Source organism: Sebastes umbrosus, chromosome 12 (assembly GCF_015220745.1).
Source record: "Sebastes umbrosus isolate fSebUmb1 chromosome 12, fSebUmb1.pri, whole genome shotgun sequence".
NCBI classification, from domain to species: domain Eukaryota; kingdom Metazoa; phylum Chordata; class Actinopteri; order Perciformes; family Sebastidae; genus Sebastes; species Sebastes umbrosus.
The window spans coordinates 14,314,886-14,335,308 of record NC_051280.1 but is presented as its reverse complement, the minus strand read 5'-3'; the positions used below and the strand labels follow the sequence as shown (position 1 = coordinate 14,335,308).

At 37.7% G+C, this 20,423-nt stretch overlaps 2 protein-coding genes, 1 long non-coding RNA gene and 1 pseudogene across 6 annotated transcripts in view; 2 read left to right on the top strand and 2 right to left on the bottom strand.

Moving 5' to 3' along the window:
• The window catches only part of LOC119498620, a 55,625-nt gene extending 40,226 nt beyond the window's left edge, over positions 1 to 15,399 (bottom strand). Inside the window, exons 1-4 of one of the 4 annotated variants that reach the window (XR_005209156.1) lie at positions 15,238 to 15,399; positions 15,038 to 15,143; positions 13,879 to 13,934; positions 5,350 to 5,785 (exon numbers count right to left, since the gene is read on the bottom strand). This is a non-coding gene — a long non-coding RNA (uncharacterized LOC119498620). Of the gene's footprint in view, positions 1 to 5,349; positions 5,786 to 11,105; positions 11,164 to 13,476; positions 13,705 to 13,878; positions 13,935 to 15,037; positions 15,144 to 15,237 lie in introns of those variants that run through there. The other 3 variants (XR_005209155.1, XR_005209157.1, XR_005209158.1) reach the window with 3 other exon arrangements.
• LOC119498611 (5-beta-cholestane-3-alpha,7-alpha-diol 12-alpha-hydroxylase-like) lies at positions 72 to 2,040 on the bottom strand. Its single transcript, XM_037787632.1, has one exon. The coding sequence runs from the start codon at positions 1,973 to 1,975 to the stop codon at positions 440 to 442; it is 1,536 nt and encodes a 511-aa protein (XP_037643560.1). The 5' UTR covers positions 1,976 to 2,040; the 3' UTR covers positions 72 to 439.
• Positions 9,187 to 12,251, top strand: LOC119498616 (HIG1 domain family member 1A, mitochondrial-like). The gene is given in 5 exon segments (XM_037787640.1): positions 9,187 to 9,347; positions 9,862 to 9,905; positions 9,907 to 9,937; positions 11,407 to 11,541; positions 11,810 to 12,251. Coding segments are annotated over 4 exon segments (279 nt in total). The 5' UTR covers positions 9,187 to 9,347; positions 9,862 to 9,866; the 3' UTR covers positions 11,884 to 12,251.
• A 173-nt stretch (positions 15,400 to 15,572) lies between the features above and the next one.
• On the top strand, positions 15,573 to 19,760 carry LOC119499084 (annotated as a pseudogene).
• Positions 19,761 to 20,423: the final 663 nt, after the last annotated feature.

The following is a 20,423-nucleotide window of genomic DNA, read 5'->3' as shown; positions in this document are numbered from 1 at the left end:
ATATGTAGCTTCACTGGAAAGGATATCATGCTGGAAAACAGCTGTGCAAAGAAGCAGTCATATTTACAATATTTTGTTAAACCAACAGTATTTGTTTATTCAAAGATTACTGAATTATTGTTGACTGGATTGAACTGCTCTCTCATTAGCAAACAGAAGAAAGAGGAGTTATATTCATAATAAACTGTTCAAAACATAGAAAATAGTAGTGCATTTGTGTATAGTACACCTGGAGGGAATCAATCATAGTTCTTATTTAGAAAATGGTTTACAATGTAGTTATACTGTATCCAACAATATTAAAACATGAAAGGTGCTTATCACATCATTGGTGTAAAAACACAAAACACTTCATTGTGTAATCTGTTTCCTACATAATTGTCAAATAAAAGCTTAGAGAGAAAATCACAAATCATTTTATCAGAAAAATTAAAATGATTTAATATCTGAGTCTGTATCGAAACTGAACGTCTCTGTCAGGTTGCATGGATCCAAAGCCCCATCGCCTGAGGTCAATTTCAGGTATTTTCTCATCGGGATTCTTCAGCTCAAACTCAAAATAAACCAACATGAGGAAAAGAAACTGCTTGAGCTCGTTGGTGGCAAAGAAACGCCCAGGACACATGGAGACTCCAGCACCCCAGGGCATGTTGTAATATTTCACCTTCTTCCCTGCCTTGTAAAAATCTGTTTTCTTGCTCCCGTCTGGATTGAGAAAGCGGTCATATTTGAATGACTGTGGGTCGGGGTGGATCTCTGGGTCGACTTGAATGGCAATGTAAGGAAACAATGCCACTCTGTCACCCTCGCGAATGAAGTATTCACGACCATCAGCCATCTTGAAAGTCATATCCTGAAGCACTGCTCTTGTGAGGAGAGGTGCAACGGTGAGTCGGAGGGTCTCTTCTACAGTGCTGTCCAGGATCGGTGTTTTCATCAGCATTTCACGGGTCAGGTTGATTAAAGGGCCACCATGTTTGACTTCTTGCTTAAATTCCTTCAGAACTTTATCGACCTCTGACTTCACTGCTGTCATGGCTTCTGGGTGTTTCATGAGGAAGAGGAGCAGCCAGAATGCAGAAGGTCCTGTGTTGCTCTGAGAGACCCAAAGAAGCACAAACGTGTACCTGTCTACCATTGACTCCTTCATACCCATCTCCTCTTTGGCCCGCTGGATGTCCCACACCCATCGGCTGATGTTATCCTTGACCTTCATCTTCTGCACTGAAAGAGTGTTCCAGAAGCACCTCAATAGCCTAACTGCTTCCAGCCTCTCCCTTGGTGGCAGGACCCCATAAGCCAGTTTGGGAAAGAGTTGGTCAAATTTACGAAACTCGTGAAATAAGGCTTCTGATTCAGCTCTGTCTTTCTCTTTGGCTTTTTCCTCACTCCCTTCTGACTCATGTGGCTCATTGCCAAACAGAGACAAGTAGCCAGCCCTGAAAACAATATTGTAGCTGTACATAAACAGTCCGTCCTCCATCCAAGTTCTTTGGTCTTCAGCCGAGTCAATGTTGTGCAGCATGAGGGTCTGCAAATTACTCGTCATGGCTTGTGTCATTACCTCCAGGCCGTCCCCCTTGAGGTGCTTGTTGCTGGACATCTGGAGAATGTTTTGATGCCCCTCTACGGGTGTGTAACCAAACACCCTGCGCACCAAATGCGCAGCAAACTTGTAGAAGTCCAGTTTTTCTCGGCTCTCCTTAACAAGTGACCCAAACGACAGAGGGTCCTGAATAAAGGTGATGTAAAACCCTCCCAGGTGTACTGTGAACACATCGCCATGCTTTTGCTTCATCCTCTCTAGGAACTTACGAGTGTTTCTGCAAAACTCTAAAACATGACCAAGCCAAGGGATGAGCCCCTTATCCAGAGGGGGTTCTCCTGGTCGCCGCTGTCTAAACACCCCGAGGAGGTACAGCCCTCCAATCAGAGCGGCAAGAAAGCCAAGAAGGATCGGCAGCAGAATTCCCATGACTGATTCCTCTGACAGCCACACAGAGATTTGGTGTTAAGGTCCACATCCTGCATGATATACAGACCTTTGCTCCTCCCTTTGCTTGTGGGATCAGCTTCAGCATTCTAGGAGCTGCCTACTAAATACATTTCCATTAAAACATTAAACAGTGAAACCGTTTAACAGAAGAGAACATGAAGCAACACTTTTGCTGTGCGTCAACTGAATAAACACATGGTTTTCAAAATGCCCACGAACAGGCCACATTATAATATAAATTGTTTTACCTAATTTGTAGAAGAAGTTGTTGACACAAAATGTAAAGACACTGGAATGGAATTTGTGTCTAGAGGTCAACATCATGTGAAACTTTCTGATAAGGAAAACAATGATGACCCTGACGGCAGTTCATTGACTTGGTTAAATGTGGCAATCACTTATTTATTATAGCTGCTGGAATAGCTGGTTGGACTTTGTACATTTTGTTTACTTTTTCTGTTGTTAATGCAGAACTGGCCCTGTCACCTCAGGCTTAGATATAATTATTTGCAAGAAGTACAGTGAATCGTGCATTATGTATGATTGCATTAATTAGCTTAGCAAATATTTTTATATCAACAAAACCTTCTTAGTATACCACTTAGGTAGTTTATTTAACTATTTCCAGGCAAAATTAGAGGTTGTTCGACTTAAGATAGAGAAGTTCACAACCCAAGTAACATAACAGCTGTGTCAATTTCTGACATGACAGAGGTGTGTTAAAAGGGGGGAAATAATCTACTAGATGTGAAGCTACTGCAAAGTGGCTTGTGCAACTAACAAAGAGTGCATTCTCATAGCGCAGCGACACATCACCTGCACCATGTTTGCTAGGAAAGTAGTTTTAGAAATGTATTAATGGGCTAAAATGTGTGAGAGTCAAACTTAAGTTCTGCACACTATTGAAAAGCGCCCAGCAAGTTAAATGTACAACATTTCAATCAAACAGATCTTCGTTAGATATCAAGATTTGATAATGTCATGAAGTAAATGTGAGAACATGAGTGTGTTTATGTCGTATCATATCATATTTTGGTTTGCAAAGCACAACTCTTTAAAAAGGACAAAAATATTTTTTTTAATAATAGACTGCTCAGTTCTTTTGAGAGAAAATTATCTATTCTCAGAATTGTTTCTCAATGGCATAACATTATATTTTTACCCATTTTGTGATATTGTATGATTGCTGTGATGCAGCAACATCACCACAATAACCCACGTCCTCCACCACCAACTTGAATAAATAGTGTAATGTTTTAAGAGTATTGGGATAAACCCACAATACAGTATTTAAGGATGATAACAGTTCATTTTTAATTAGAAAGTAAGGCTTGAAAGTGGGTAGGAGGTACAGCCCTCCAATCAGAGCGGCAAGAAATGAATGAATTGCATGAATTTCTCTAACATATATCTGGATTTTGTGATATCAAATGGATCACACAACACCCAACTGATTGGGAGTATAGCCCTGATCCTGACAACAGTTCACTGTGTTGATTAAATGTGGCAATTGCTTATTTATTATAGCTGGTGGAATAGCTGGTTGGACTTTGTACATTTTGTTTACGTTTTCTGTTTATCATTTTTGTATAGGCCAGTTTCATTAGTTTGTTTTTTTAAATGATTCTGCTGAACCACAATTCAAAATGATTTTCATTAGTTAATTTTCAGTGAATTTTTATTTATTATTACTTTTGTCAGTTTCAAGTTATTTCAGTGACCATTGTGGGTTTTTCTCTCTTTAACGGAACGTTACCAACAACTTTGCCTACGTCTGTAAATGTTTGTTTATGATTACAGTGTACAAGATGTACCTGATAAAACCTGACCTTGACCTTCTAGTGAAACTTTATTGACAGAACAGAAGCTACTGAAGATAACATCTGCCCTGTCTGATATTAGGGTTACACAAAGGGACATGATGACCATGTTACAGAAATGTATGTTAAGTATTAATGAGATAACTGCATCTTTGCTTTATTTTGCTTTTCTCCACATCAACCATCATGTGCTGAGGGTTGAAAAATTAAAAATGAATGCACTGTACACAAAATAAATAAAGAAAAATATTTGGATTTAATAAGGAGTAAGAGATATGAAATTAAGTGCTTTTAGAGCAATATTTACAGTACTGAATTCACCACTTTAACTTTTTTATATTGATCTTTTGAAAAGTAGAAAAAGAAGCAAGATAATATCTTCACAAAATGTATTTGAACATAAATTGTCAAGAGTTATCTGATTTCTAAAGTCTGCTGTGTGTTGCTCCTCGAATACGTAGTCGACATGTAGCACCACCTTCTGGAATGTATATGTAATTGCAGCAGCAGGCTGTAAACAGTACAACTGTGAAACCATACAGTCTATGTGTGAAACATACAACCTAGTTTTATTTATCCATCCATTATCCATTATCTGTTACCGCTTATCCTATTCAGGGTTGCGGGGGGCTGCAGCCGATCCCAACTGACATTGAGCGAAGGCGGTATACACCCTGGACAGGTCGCCAGACTATCACAGGGCTTAGCTTTACTCATACAAGATATATTTAATTACTGTTTGTATTGAGTTAAACAGCTCTCTAATGTTAGGCTAGAGGTGTAGATCTCCAGTGTGATTTGTAAGCAGAAGAGAGTTATATTAAGTTATATTGAAAATAAAAGTGTCCATTCTTGAAGGCTAAACCTAACAATGAGTGTGTGTTCAGACATAACTTCAGTGGAGTTTTAACTGCTCAGATGAGTTATTAACATTTTCGTTTAGGCATGAACTGTTTCTTTAAATTTGTGTTATATTACTCTCAAAACATCTCATTGGTTGTGTTCCTACCGCACAACTAGGGGACATAATGCAGTGGATATTTAAAACACTAAAATGTTTTTAAAAGAATGAAAAGCTTGAATATATAGTAAATATTAATTAATTATATATAATAAAGTATGGATTTGATTTAACAACTCATACAAAGAGGCGTGCCCTTTAATTGTATTCATGTTTTAGAAACTTTTTATTACCTTTATTTATGTAGTTGGTATTATTTATATAATTGTAGGTTGCTTATGAAAGAGGCCTTTTTGTTCATCATAAAATGGCTATAGGCCCCTAGCAGGGATAACCTGATGAATATGCTATAGCACTAAGGCTGCCACCAAATACACTGGTTTCAAATAAAGGTCAGTCCCCTTGACCATAAACTTAGAAGCACACACAGACATTCATATGCAAATATAAATATGTATGACTAAATTGATATTAGCCTACTGTAAAGATAATTGAGTGATTCATTTTGATATCACCTTAATTTTGCAGTCTATTTTGGCACTTTGGCATCTTTACAATAAGTTGAAAACTGAACAGTTGCCATCTCACCTCACTACTGATTAGCGAATTCACCACCAGGTGAAGATGTTGTCTTTATTTACAACATGACTGCATGGCTCTGGGCAATATGACTGAAGCAGTTTCCTTTAAAACAAATGTCACTGACATTTCCTTGTCTGTGCACAAGGCAAAGTGTAAAGTTAGAATTCAAATATTAGTTGATAATTTTCAATATTACTTCTCCAGGTCTGCAAACACATATGAAACATATGGGTTGGATCAGCAGAAAGCACAGTATGAGATATGACACTGCATAACACTATACAACATAACAGAATTAAATAAAAAGATGTGTGTATTCAATCACGTTGTTAGAAGGTTGTCTGGAAGATAAGTGATGGTTGTTTCCTTTATCCGTCTATTTTGATCTACGGTGCACATCAGGGCCTGGGGCATGATCAGTCGGACCTGATATTCCATAATTGCATAAAGGAAATGCACAGGCTCATTAGGGCTTCGAAGCTGTTTTTGATTTCCATTCTCAAGAAGGAACACAATGCAGAAGCTCTCACAAAAACGGGATAAGAAAAACAGCGAATCGTGCAATATGTATTATTGCATTATTAGCTCAGCAAATATTTCAATGTCAACAAAACGTTCTTAGTATACCACTTGTGTGGTTTATTTAACTATTTCCAAGAGGAATTAGAGGTTGTTAGATTTAAGAAAGAGCAGTTTCTTCATTAAAATGACATGCATGAGCAAGATACTCCAAATGCTCTTTTGATCATCCACTGTTATTTAGTTTGTGTTAACAAAAACAAATCAACATATACACAGACAGACTGATGCTACAATAATTTGTAGATATTTCTGGATATGCCCTTGATAGTATAATAATAAAAAATTATACAAACAATAATAGTAATAATAATAAAAATAATAATGAAAATAATTACTATTATTATTGTTATTATTGCTTATTATTCCTATTTGTATTGTTATTATGATTGTTATTATTACGATTAATAATAATAATAATAATAATAATGAGAATTGTTATTATTAGTAGTAGTAGTATTGCTATTATATTATCATTACAATGCATTATTATTACAATAATAATAAAAACCATCACTTACTAATAGGACTATATGCCAAATATTAGGGATGTTACGTGCTGTGTCGAGGCTTCGAAGCGTGTGTCGAGTAATCCAGGAAGTTCTCCGCGATGCGCGTATCGAGGCTTGTATCGTTTTAGACCAATGACGTCATTGATGACATCCGAAGCCTCGCTGCCCGGCCATACCACGTGACTGGTTCATGAAGTGGTTCAGATCTTCACTGGTTCAACCAATGCCACTTTCCAGAAGTGACACAGAACACTAATATTACCCCTCCTGCCATTATTATATTATATTACACTACACTACAATACAATTATTGACCAAAGGATTGGTTTACACACATAAGATGCATTACTCCCAAAAAATTACAGTTTATTATACATGTATCTTATATACTCATAATATACTTACTAAATAGACTTTTTATTATATATGATATATATATAAATTGATTACATGGTAATAGATTTTTTTTCATTGTTTATAGTTATTCCCAACAGCCTTTACTGGCGCAAAATACAGTATATCACAGATCTGTGGTCCGAGTAGACCACAACCAGCACTGCTCCCAGTAGAGCACTTACACTTACACACCAAAAAACGACAAACTGACAATAACCTGATATTTTCAGGTGGATTTTCATTTAATTCTCACTGTGCAATATCATTTTCCACTTGTGCAATTTTGTTAATAGTCTGTTTATTGTCAATACTGTATATACTGCTCCTATTTTTACACTTCCTATCTTTATACTTGGTTCATATTTTGTTACACTGTGTTTAGCTCTTTTTTTACTGTGTTAGCTGATGCATCTTGTTTTTTGCACTATCCCCTTTGCTGCTGTACACTGCAAATGTCCCCACTGCTGGACTAATAAAGGAATATCTTATCTTATCTTATCACATGGTTAAGATCATATCTGCCTGTTTTACACTCTTTGACCACCAGGTGGTTTTGTGAGCACATGAAGCCTCGAGCAATGAACCCTTTTCCGAACCAATTTGCTGGAAAGCTTCAAAGCTTCATGAGGCTTCATCTCGCCATCACTACCAAATATATTACTCATAGTAATTTAAAAGTGGGTCATAAACCTAAAAATGTGGACCATTCACTCGGATTATTATTAAAAGTATTGTAATCGGGTTTTTGGTTACAATCTTCTGGACCGGATGCAGCACGTTGCAGAAACGTGTAGCCACCATGGATGTATTAAAAGAGCCCCTATGAGATGAGCCCACTGTTACATCATGCCAGAGATCAACACGTGAAGCAAGAGGAATCACTTCCACCTACCTCCGCCTTCGTTTAAATACCGGTAAATCAGGAGAGAACATACAAAAGGCAAGGCAAGGCAAGGCAGCTTTATTTGTATAGCACATTTCAACAACAGGGCAATTCAAAGTGCTTTACAGACAAAATGCAAAAGAACATTAAGAAATAATTAAAACAGTTATAAAAACATAAAAACATTAAAACATTAAAGATTAGAAAATAAAAACAAGCTAAAAATAAAAGCTAGGATAGAAGCTAAAATTGCATAAAACTCAAAAGAGTAGAAGTTATAGTGCAGTGTAAGAATGAAAGGCACCCGCAAACAGGAAAGTTTTAATCTTTGTTTTAAAAGAAGTGAGAGTTGGAGCGGTCCTGCAGGTTTCTGGGAGCTTGTTCCAGATATTTGGTGCATAAAAACTGAATGCTGCTTCTGCATGTTTAGTTCTGACTCTGGGGACACTAAGCAGACCTGATCCAGATGACCTGAGAGGTCTGGATGGTTCATAACACAGCAGAAGATCAGAAATGTATTTTGGCCCTAAACCATTTAGTGCTTTGTAAACCAGCAGCAGTATTTTGAAAATCAATTCTCTGAGAGACAGGCAGCCAGTGTAGAGACTTCAGAACTGGACTGATGTGATCCACTTTCTTGGTCTTAGTGAGGACTCTAGCAGCAACGTTCTGAATCAGCTGCAGCTGTCTGATCGATTTTTTAGGAAGACCGGTAAAGACGCCGTTACAGTAGTCAAGTCGGCTGAAGATAAATGCATGTACTAGTTTTTTCCAAAATCCTGCTGAGACATCAGTCCCTCTAATTCTTTCTTATATTCTTCAGGTGTGATAGAAGGCTGTCTTTGTAATTGTCTTACTATGGCTGTTAAAGCTTCAGGTCTGAGTCCATGACTACAACCAAGGTCTGGCTTGGTCTGAGCTTTTTAACATCACAGATTGTAGGTGAGCACTAACCTTTATCTTTCTTTCAAAAGCGTAAACCAACGTGGTATTACTTTAGAGGACAGAGAACGGATGGGTTGTTTTCACACTGTTATAGTTTTTCATAGCTCTCCCGACAGTAAATGTAATGAGGATATGTGAAATGATGAGCTGACAGCGTGAAAGGCTGCAGACTACACTGTAGCCTATCGAGCCAGAAGTAAGATCTCACATCGTTTCACTATCTTTGACTTTGCAAGGGATTGTACAACTGATGCTGCGTTCATGACGCATCGGATTTACTACAACAATCGATCTCTGGCACTTTAAACCTGATCATATAATCAGGCGCTAATGATTACAGGGAACATTTTGTTAAATTGCCAGTTCTGTCGTGTTTAGCCAACATGAATAATGCATAGCCTTACACAGAAAATGTCACGGAGATGGAAGTTTACAATTTAACAGCCATTTCCATTACGCAACCTATCTTTACTATTTTTTTTCATACAACCTGAACATGACATGATAACCTGCTGACGTCAGACCTGCGTGGAGATGGGAGTTACATCACGTAGCCGGCTCACTACTTCCTCCATACAGTAGGTACTATCTGAGGCTCTAAAAAGACTCCAAAAAACCTCTCTGGATCATTTCTTTGTAGTCGATTCAAATAACGACACACTCCTTAAACAAGGTAAGACTCAGTTCAGCCTACTGTGGCTTAATGTGTAGGTTTTATCTGATGTTAAAGCTGTAGTCCTCGCTCTCCATGTTGTTTTTATTTAATTATCTGGGCTGTTTCTGTTGTGTTCTTTGATCAAAATACCACTTCAGAAGAGTATAACTTGGTCTACTTGGTATGTATGTGTCGTACAATATGCTAGTAGAGTTATTTAGGCCTATAAGAGGATGTGTCTCCCCCCTGCCCTTCATGTGTAACCTCTGAGCACTTCATGTGGTGTTAACATTACATCTGATCAGTGAGTTAAAAACCAGCTTGGGGGTATGAATTTAAACAGTATTGTAGTTTGTAGGCTAAACCTTAAAGCTTATCCACAACTGTAATTTAGGTTTACAGGGAAGTATTTAACATGGATGTAACAATGGATGGATCCACTCTATACTGAATGAGCTAATATGCTGTGTTTTGTGGGAATAACTTAAGAAGTTACACTAATACCTAACTTTCCTTTCCTTCTCTATTTTAGTCAAGATGTCTTCTTACGAGGAGAATGAGTCTAAGTTCATGCGAAAAAGCAAAGGAGAATCCATTTGTCCCATTGGGTGAGTACATCTTGTACCCTAGGTTACATCATGAAAACGATTGAAACTAAGCTAACTTGTATGACATTAATAACTTTAAAAAAACAAACAATAATCTTGTCTGAACGTATGCTGTTAAAGGTACTATGTGGAATTTTCAGAAAATTATTCATGACACCGGTGGCCGTTAAGTGAACTGCAGTCAGTATCCTGTTATTCTAGCGCATGCTCACACTCCATAGGCACGAGCTGGCCTTCCTGGGCACTGGCCAAAACAGTGACTTGACATTATATTACAATCATATATCATATATCATATTTAGAAAAATCGTTACAAACTGTAATGTTCCTATATTTTGGTTAGAACATTAGCTCCATGATACTAACTAGTTCGCCGTTTGGAAATTACTTCATCAGCAAACGTTACAACGCAACCAATGCCAGATCCGTGCCATATGGCTAAGTTACAGCTAGCTGGCTAACCTTAGTTTAGCTTGGGTTAAGTTAGCTAGATGGCCGCCCCTACCTTGCATCGCTCTTGGCTAGTAGATGGCAATTGTTAGTATTGTTGTAGTTATACACCTTTGGTTTGTGTACCGTTAACATCATTTATTGTTGGCTAAAATCAACACTGTTTGACATAATACACAAGTTAGTATCATGGATCACATTAGCTGGTCATGTTGGCAAGCCAGCCAACTATAGCCATATTTTGCTAGCAATAACGTTAACAAGCATGCAAGCTATGGTTAGGCAGGTAGCTCAGCTAACGTTAGCTGATAAAGTAAATTTCAAATGGCAAGCTATTCAATTTACCTGCCAGATCAGCCCCGGAGTCTCGATGGATGACAGTAATTTGCTACGAGCTAGAGACTGTTGGCGCTGTAGGGGAATTGAAGTGAGGCAAGGCACTCGGGAGCGCGCATAAATGTCACATTCCGCAAATTACACCGACCTCGGTTGTGCATTCGTTAAGAAAATGATTGATTGACTTTCTTTCAATTTTCATGGTAAAATCGTCTCGAGTCCTTTACAGATCAGTCCACAGGCTGTTATAGGCAACTATAGGTCTCAGTTTTTAAGTTAAATTACAATCCATTCGGGCGCCTGGTTAGCTCAATTGGTAGAGCGGGTGCCCATGTAACAAGGCTTGGTCCTGACCGCGGCGGCCCGGGTTAGAATCCGGCCAGTGGCCCTTTCCGCATCCACTCTCTCTCTCCCCCCTTTCCAAGACTCTATCCACTGTCCTGTCAATAAAAAAAAAAATGAAAAAATGCCCCCAAAAATATAACTTTAAAAAAAAAAAAAAAAAAGAAGTTACAATCCATTCACACATTGGCAATACAAACCGATTTATACATGTAAATAGTTTCACACAGTACCTTTAGGTATACCCTACTGTTAATTCATTTTTGTTGTAAAAGTTGTTACACTCACTTTGTTTTCATGAGTCATCTGTATAAATTGATCTGTCTTTTTGCTCCTTGCAGGAATGGCTGGATTCTTTGCCATTGTGGGGTACAGACTGATGAAAATGAAAAGTCGGGGAGACACAAAAATGTCAGTTCACCTGATCCACATGCGTGTAGCTGCCCAAGGCTTTGTGGTCGGCGCCATGACTGTTGGTATGTAGCCTGGATCATCATTTTCTGATTTGATCAGAATTGCATCGTTTCAGTTTGTGTAAAAACTGCTGTTTTTTTGTAGTGGGATGCTTTTTAAAATCCTGGTTATTACAAGTGGTTTGGGCTGTTTAAACTGTCATCATTAAAAACATATAGGTGTGGATTTCGGCTGGTTACATTACGACCATTTCTACTTGTCAATGATGAATAATTTTAAGTAGATGTAAGGGTCGTTGTGTAACTTATCCCTCTTTTTCTTTGTTTTTAGGGGTTCTGTATTCAATGTACAGAGACTACATTGTAAAACCCAGAGAAGAACAGAAAGCATTGGAAAAAAAGTGAACATGGACTCTTACACTGACATTTTATGTCCCTTAATATTACCTCATATTAAGGTGTGTAGAACATTTATATTTACAGATGTGTCATCATTTTTGTATGCACACGCCCTTTCAGCAGCTCACTCACCTCTACTGTAAATAGGTATAACTTATTGAGTACACTTCCTATCCTCTAAGTAATATACCAGAGGGTCAAGCTGTCACTTTTGTATTGAGAAGGAGGTGTATTGATCTCAATCTTTTAACACTGATTACGCTCCGTGTGTTTGCTGCTGTAAACCCAGCTGGTTTTATATATGTGTGGACAGGTGACATGACCAATTTTTGTTGCCTCCTATTTGAATGGTGTGTGAGTGAAATAGCAAAAACTAGAACATGTAGCAAATCATTTGAAAACAGTTTGACTAGGCTAAGCCTAGATTTAAACAAGCTTTTTTTTCTTCTTGTGTTTAATTTATTGCCTCATACCAGATATATTATTTTATGTATTAATGTAGGGATTTTTGCCAAATGGAAAATGCTAACACCCTAGCCCACTTAAAAACAGGCATCCAGTGCATTAGGGATATGTTATGGAAGGCTTTGGTCTACAAGCAAGGCCTGTACCTTCACATTATTTTAACAACAAGGACACAAATGGTTTGTGACTCACCACAGTATCAGATTATCACACAAAACAAATATATAAAGTGATCACATGGAAATTAGAAAGGGAGCAAAAACCATGAGACAAAACCATAAAGGTGTCTTGTACAGATAAAATGTGTGATTTACAAAGGCTAAGTCTTTTTCCATATTTATATCATTACTTTGTGATACACAGGGGTCCAATATTTAATTACAGAAGCTCCACAAGTCTTCATGAGACATATGTGGTAAACTAACTGAGGTACACCTACAGACCGTGCAGTAACCTATAAAATATCATCATATAGCCTACCTTTTGATATGCTTCAATACATGCCTTGTTAAGTTATTCACAAAGTTGAGGTTTGAATGTTGTGTGCAAATACAGAACATGTTAATTTTTTGTAAATTTCTTAATTTTTTTTTCTGGAAATAAAAATGACCTTGAAATTGAATGAATACCTGGAATTCTGTTGTGTATGTTTAAACTTCTCCAAATTGCACTGTTTTGACTGTTGTAGCTTGCTCGTAACAAATGCCAAAGTTGCAAAGCCAGTTTATTATGTACACCTAGCTAAAACTACTACAGTCTAACAATAGTTAACAGTTAGTCTGTGTAGGAGACATTTCTCAGTATAACACAATACAATTCAACGGCACCACAAACAACAGCCTCTAAAATAAATTTAACAGTCTCTAAAACAGTTGCAACAAAAGGTGACCATTAAAACATTCATTGATTCAGGTAGGGTTTCTTGAAGACAAGACATTAGTTTTAGTTAGGTATACCTAACATACTGTCCTTTTAAGTGTACAGTTAATTACAAACTATTCTCTTGTATGGTATGGTAGGTGAAACTTTCTTTCTTGAAACTCATGGTAATTGGAAACTTTAGTGTTCAATTTATTGTGTCCAACAAATCATACCTATAAAAGCATTACACAATTTTGAACATTACCCTACCTCTCCCATCACATAAAACTGCTTTGCTTTCCCTCACCGATACCTTAATGTTTCATACAATGCTTTCCTGCGTAGTGTCCCCACCCTAAGATCCAATTTCAACAGGAAATGCATTACATCAAGGCGGCGAGATGCTCTAAAATGCTGTATCATCGTGACTTTGGACCTCCTGTGAGTGCTATGATGCCAACTGCCATGAGCCAGGTTACACTGTGTAGGCGTACCACCACCCTACCACATAGAAATGCAAGTGGAGAGCACGGATGTCACGTACCTGTTTAGTTTAGTGTCGCAATAACACTTGAGGAGGGTGTGTGTAAGTATGACTATTAGATGACTATCAGCTTTCATCACCCATACAACCCACAATCATACCAAATCAGCATCCTTAAGGTTGTTCCTTACCTCCAAACCTGGGGCGAGGGATGCATGAGGTACTTGAAAATCTTCTATGGGATTCACTATCAAATGGGAAATAATATTTCACTTTTGTGTTTCTAGAGTTATTATTATTATAATCACAACACATATGAATGGGTATTTTAAACATGGATTGGATGTACCTACAGCCAGTATCTTCCAACCTGACAAAACACAATGATTGTACAATTGTGTATTTGGCATGACATGACAGACTTATTTTGTTGGTTTTTTTTTGCCTAAAATGGTTCTTTTGATAGTAAAGGTTGCTGACCCCTGGACTAGAGGGTTCTTAATGAATCTTTCTGGTACCGCAAAACATTTGAGCATTGTGATGAAGGTAACACAGCTTATAATCTAAGTATATAGTATATAAGTCTAATGCAGTGAGGGCCAAAGAGCAGATGTACTACGGAGTATTAGGGCCACATTGAGGAAAAAAAAGCGGAGATTTCCAGAATAAAGTCATAATATTACGAGAAAAAAAAAAAGTCGTAATATTACGAGAATAAAGTCATAACTTAACAAGAAAAAAAGTCGCAATATTATGAGAATAAAGTCATAACTTTACGAGAACAAAAGTCATAATATTACAGGAATAAAGTCATAACTTTACAAGAAAAAAAGTCGTATCTTACGAGAATAAAGTCATAACTTTACAAGAAAAAAAGTCGTGATATTACGAGAATAAAGTCATAACTTTACGAGAACAAAAGTCATAATATTATGAAAATAAAGTCATAATATTGCGAGCAAAAAAAAGTCGTAATATAACGAGAATAAAGTCATAACTTTATGAGAAAAAAAGAAAATAACATGTAAAATTACTACTTTATAATATTATGACTTTATTATCATAATATTACAACTTTTTTCTTGTAAACTTATGACTTTATTTTCATAATATTATGACTTTATTCTCGAAATCTCAGATTTCTTTATTTTTCCTCAATGTGGCCCTAATACTCCGTCGTACCGTCATACCATAGACCTAAAACAATGATAAATTAAAATTAAAATGTAAAGAAAAAACAGTTATTCATTTCCATTTTTATAAATCCACAGGGAGCCACTGGAGAGGGGCTAAAGAGACACATGTAGCTCCAGAGCCACAGGTCACAGACCCCTGCTTTAGTCTATTTACCTTTGGCAGTCTGACACAAGGTGCTTTGAGGAGTATGTCGCCCTCATGTGGTCATGTAGGGCATTGCCTTAAGGTGGCCTGCTTCAAACGTCCTTAGTTGAGATTTCTGGGGCAAAAAAAAGTTTTATTTCATCTTTTGAACTGTAAACGTATGATGTCAAGATCACTCAAAAACAACCAATACAGCAAAACGAACGTACCAGCACATTATGAAAACTTTCCTCCTCGTTTCCCGCCTCAATTTTTCTCTAAAACTATTGGCAAAATTAAAAAAACAAACAAAAAAAACCCCTAAAAGACAGCACACTCACAGTTCTTCAATTGAAATTACTGACTTCTGAAAAATTGACAAATTGACAAATATTTACCGCTAACTGATGTTACAGACCTGTGAACTAATTAAGCAGCATGTCCTCTTGTTCCCACGGCTACCATTATTGCTCTCGCGAGATCTTGTTCCAAGTCTCTGGAGTGCCGTTGCTAGGGATACAGCAGCGTCGCAACCAGTGAGGAAGCTGTCTCTCCTCCTGGCTACTTAGAACATAATGCAGTGCAAAACAGCCTCTAACTCGTTTACAAAGCCGGTATTTGGATAAATGACTGGTGAGCTATTTTCTCTTTATACTACCTTAACGTAAGCTATATGTTAGGCTAGTTAGTTAGGAGTTGGAAGACTAGCAAATGTGTTTTGCTAACAAGACAAGTAGTCCATGGATGTATGGGAGTAGTCAGTCATCAATAATAACCCTATGTCTGACAGTCATGGATTTATATGAAGAGAATGGTCTCTTGTTTAGCTGCTATTTTCACAAAGATGAGCCCACATTTTGGGCATTTATTTAAACAAGTATTTTAACTTGGTCTGCTAGAAAAAAATATATAAGTAACAATGGAGCTAAGATTGCCAGCTGGTAAAGGTACTTGTTTTCATTCAGTTAAAACAAAACAAGTGCCAAAAACTGTAACCTATCCCTTCACTGCAGCCTTCAAATCCAGGGAAATGTAATCCAAGTATCCATGATACTAATATAACCTAATTCCCAAACAACTTTTAGTCACAATATTGATTTTCCACCTTTTATTAAGTTGATTGTTTTCTCCTAAATCATAGATCATGGAGCATGATGATGAACTGAATGATTTGAGGCTTCAGTTCCAAGCGCTACAAAAACAGCAGGAGAGAAGAAAATTGGAGAGGAAAAAGGAGAAAGAACCAGATAAGCCTAATTTCAGCGCTACCCAGGATGATTTGGATCTATCTAAGCAAGGTATTCAGACAGACGATCTGCAACTGAGGTGAGTCTAAGGCTAAAATAAATGTGTTCTTCAGTGCCAGCTTAAACTGTTTGATAGGCCTACTTTATCAATTAAAACAAAACATATAAATAAGCCACCATTAGGACTTCTTCATTAGAAATGATCACCTATGAATCTATGTGAAGAATCACTCATCAATCAGTGTTCCTTTTAATTACCTAGACTGCTACAGAATGAGAATCAAAACCAAAATTTGCTGGACCAACTGAGGGAGCTTAAGGATGAAAATGGTCGACTCTTCAAACTTCTGAGTGAGAAGGATTTGAAATTAAAACACCTGAAGAGAAAAGAGAAGAAGAACGACTGGTTTTTGCAGGTATAATATCTACAGCTTTGCACCACAGTAAACATTATAGATACATCACAGCTTCCTCTTGATTTATCTACTCATCCATTTAGGCACATCAGGCCTGGCAGGGGATATCGCAGCTACCAAGATCATTGAGCTGTCCAAGAAGAATAGAGAGATAATTGCTGAAATTGAGCGAGAAAAGATTAAATCCAAGCAAAACAGCAACAGAGTCAAAGAGCTTGAGAAAGAGGTAACATTTAATTTTATTTGTGGATGGATGTTCTGCATTTCAGCACACAGCTGTTCACAATTTGTTTTATTAAACAAAGATTTGTTGTTTATAATGCTATTTGTAAACTGATATAGAGGGAATAAATGATGAAAAAGTGTAATGTTATGCTCCTTTTTATAGCTGCAGGTGGCTTTGGTGCACTCTCCATCTGGGCAAAAGATTGATACAAAGTCACAGAGGTCATATGAAGACTGTGAGGTAATTATTAATGTGAAATTCACATTCACCAAAATTATATATGTTTTATGTCTTCCTAGTTTTAATGATGGCAACTCAATGAATCATGTATCATCTGTTCACAAAAGCAGGAAAATCCAGCGGTGAAATCTCTGCAGGATAAATTAGCTGCTGCCCAGCTGAAAGCGACTGAGTATCGCAACCAGGTTCAATCTGTCAAACAGGAGCTGAAAGTAGCTCAGAAGGTAGTTTATTTAAGTCTAATTGTTTAAGAAGAATACAACATGTATATGATTGATCAACAGTGACTTCTGCTACTGTCATTGTAGGTTTGATCAGTGAGATTGGAGAGGAGGTCAACTTTCAGCAGTTACTGAGCTCCCCCGGGAGTTTTAGAGGTCGCTCTCAGCAACATATTGGCTCTTCAGACAAGGGTAAGCTCAACATGAACGTGCTTCTCAAATAAAGTTGTTCAAAGAGTTAATAAAGTGTTTTGCAAAGTCACTAATATAAGGTAGCAGGCGTTATAAAACAAATAACTGAATTCAACTTTATTGTGCAACAGGTGCGGGACCTGGAGCAGCAGCTGAGCCAGTCGAACTCAACGAAGAAGTGTCCTGAGTGTAGAGGAAGAGTTTCTGGGCATGGGGGTCCTTCAGAAAACCCCTCCTCAGGACAAGAACCTCAGCTACATCCGCGCCATGGAGAAGGAGAAGAGGGAGGCATTTGGAGGTGTGTATACAATGATTGTAAATCAATTGAAATTATGTGAATTTGCTGATGATGTCCTGCTTCCTTCCAAAAGAGGATCTCAGCGGACTACGAGGCCTCCTTAAAGACCACGAGGACGTGAAGAAAAAGCTGGAAGCGTCTAAAGCCAGGAACAAATCTCTGTCTACCGAAATGAAATCTGTGAAGGCCAGATCTCCACCCTCATGGAGAAGGGTAAACATGATGATGAGCTGGTGGCTGCTCTGCTGGTGAGGCGTTAGATAAGAGGAAAATATCTAGTTATATTTATATACATGGTGTATCTTCTGCATCTCAATTTTACAAAGACGTATAGAGCATGCTTGACAACATTTTCAATTATTATGTGAAAGTTTTATACTCCCTGTGGATCCAGACATATTTAGGTTGACCACTGTACAATTATGTATTTTTTTTCTGAAGGTTTTGACAGCTTTTTATGAGCCTAAATGAATTGAATTTTGTGTCAACCACAGACAGCATTCAAAATGCTTACACTGGAGTTATGTAAACAGGAATATTTTTAATATTGTAGCTCTGTTAGTGAGTTAAATATGGTTGAATGCGTAACATGATTAAAGCCCATCTGACTAATTTGTGGTTCAGCAGCGAATGCTCCATGAAAGGCATGAAATGTTCTATACATTTAATGATTTATTAACTACACAATTCAGTTCTTATTACACAGGCCAAATAACAAGAAATAATCAGGGATTTCACATAACATTAAGCTACAGACTGCAGAAAAGAAGGATCTTCTTTGTGCTTTACTACATTGTTCGCCTCTTCTACATCCGGCAGAAGCAGCAGACTCAGATGCAGGAGGTGCTGAAACGGCTTCGGCCAGCAGCAGAACGTACAGAGCAGGGAGGCCCAGCGGAGCCCGAAACAACAGCTGGTCAGCGAGCCTCCAGAGCAAACACTCTCACCCAGAAGCTGAAGCTGATAGTTTGCTGAGAGAGAGGCAAGGATCAAGAACTAGAAGGGGAGATCCAGCAGCTCTCTGTCAAGGTAAAGAAGGCAAAATCATGGGAATGACACAAAAACTCATCCATCAATCCATTATCTGTAAACACTTATCCTATTCAGAGTCGCAGGGGGGGCTGGAGCTGATGACAGCCTACATTGGGCGAAGGCGTGGTACACCCCGGACAGGTCGCCTATCTATCTATCACGAAGGCTGACACACAGAGACAAATTCGCGCTCACATGCACACCTACGGGCAATTTATAGTCAACAATTAACCTAACCTGCATGTCTTTGGACTGTGGGAGGAAACCGGAGAACCTGGAGAAAACCCACGCTAACACGGGAGAACATACAAACTCCATACAGAAGACAAGTCGGGTTTGAAGGTGACAGTGCTAACCACTGCACCACCGTGCAGCCCACATAAACTCATATCAGCAAAATAATGTTGTGTTTGATTTCAGATAACAAAAAGCAAAAAGTTATTTGTCCATTAAATGTGTGTGTTGCAGGATGAGGCTGAGGAGAGACAGTCCAGCCTCAAGACAACTATTTGCAGTTCAGGATTTCCCCCTGAAGAGGGAGACATCAACAAGAGAATAACATCTCAGGGTATGTCAGCTAATGTATGAACTACATTTAACATTACTTTAATGCAGGTAGTCACTGACTGATTTTGTATTTACATCTTGTTCTCCTCTGCTAACTGTTACAGTTAGACTGAGAAAATCTTGTTTTGGCAAAATAAGGTTCATAATTCACTACTTTCTGTAATCAGATTATTGATTTTGTTAGATGCCTCACAGCTTTGCCGCAGAGTGATTTCTGTTAATATGACTGTCAACTTCTTTCCAGTTTCTGGTTTCTAGATTTGGTCATAAACTGGTGCTGGCCTGCTGTCAGAAGTAGTATAGAATACAAGTAAGTGAACATGAAGCTACTCTATTTATACAATTTCCTGATGCATGTGTTACACAATCAGTTTAAGTATCACTGAAATTAATTAACAAGGAAAAGGGGCCAGTTCAGGCGGATATGAGCGCAACTGATGGTTAACATCCTACAGACAAAGTAATAATCTACACTCTAGACATCCCCTTCACAAAAAGGAAGTTTATTCAAGTGTGCTATTAGTATACTTCTTTTGAACTTAAAATAAGAGAATATACTTTCAGTTGACTTTTTATGTACTTAACAAAAGTATACTTAAGTATACGTGGCTCATACTGACAAGTATACTTAAAAGCCTAAGTAGTACTTGGCTATACTGACATGTATACAGAAAGTCTAAGTATACTTGGCTTATACTGACAGTATACAGGAAAAGTCTAAGTATACTTGGCTTATACTGACAAGTATACTAAAGTCTAAGTATACTTGGCTTATAACTGACATGTCTACAGAAAAGTCTAAGATACTTGGCTTATACTGACAAGTATACGGAAAAGTCTAAGTATACTTGGCTTATACTGACAAGTATACCATAAAGGTCTAAGTATGACTTGGCTTATACTGACATGTATACAGAAAAGTCTAAGTATACTTGGCTTATACTGACAAGTATACGGAAAAGTCTAAGTATACTTGG

What these genes read in the sequence shown, in the direction of transcription:
- LOC119498611 (XM_037787632.1), bottom strand. Translation starts at nt 1,975, where the DNA reads ATGGGAATTCTGCTGCCGATCCTTCTTGGCTTTCTTGCCGCTCTGATT.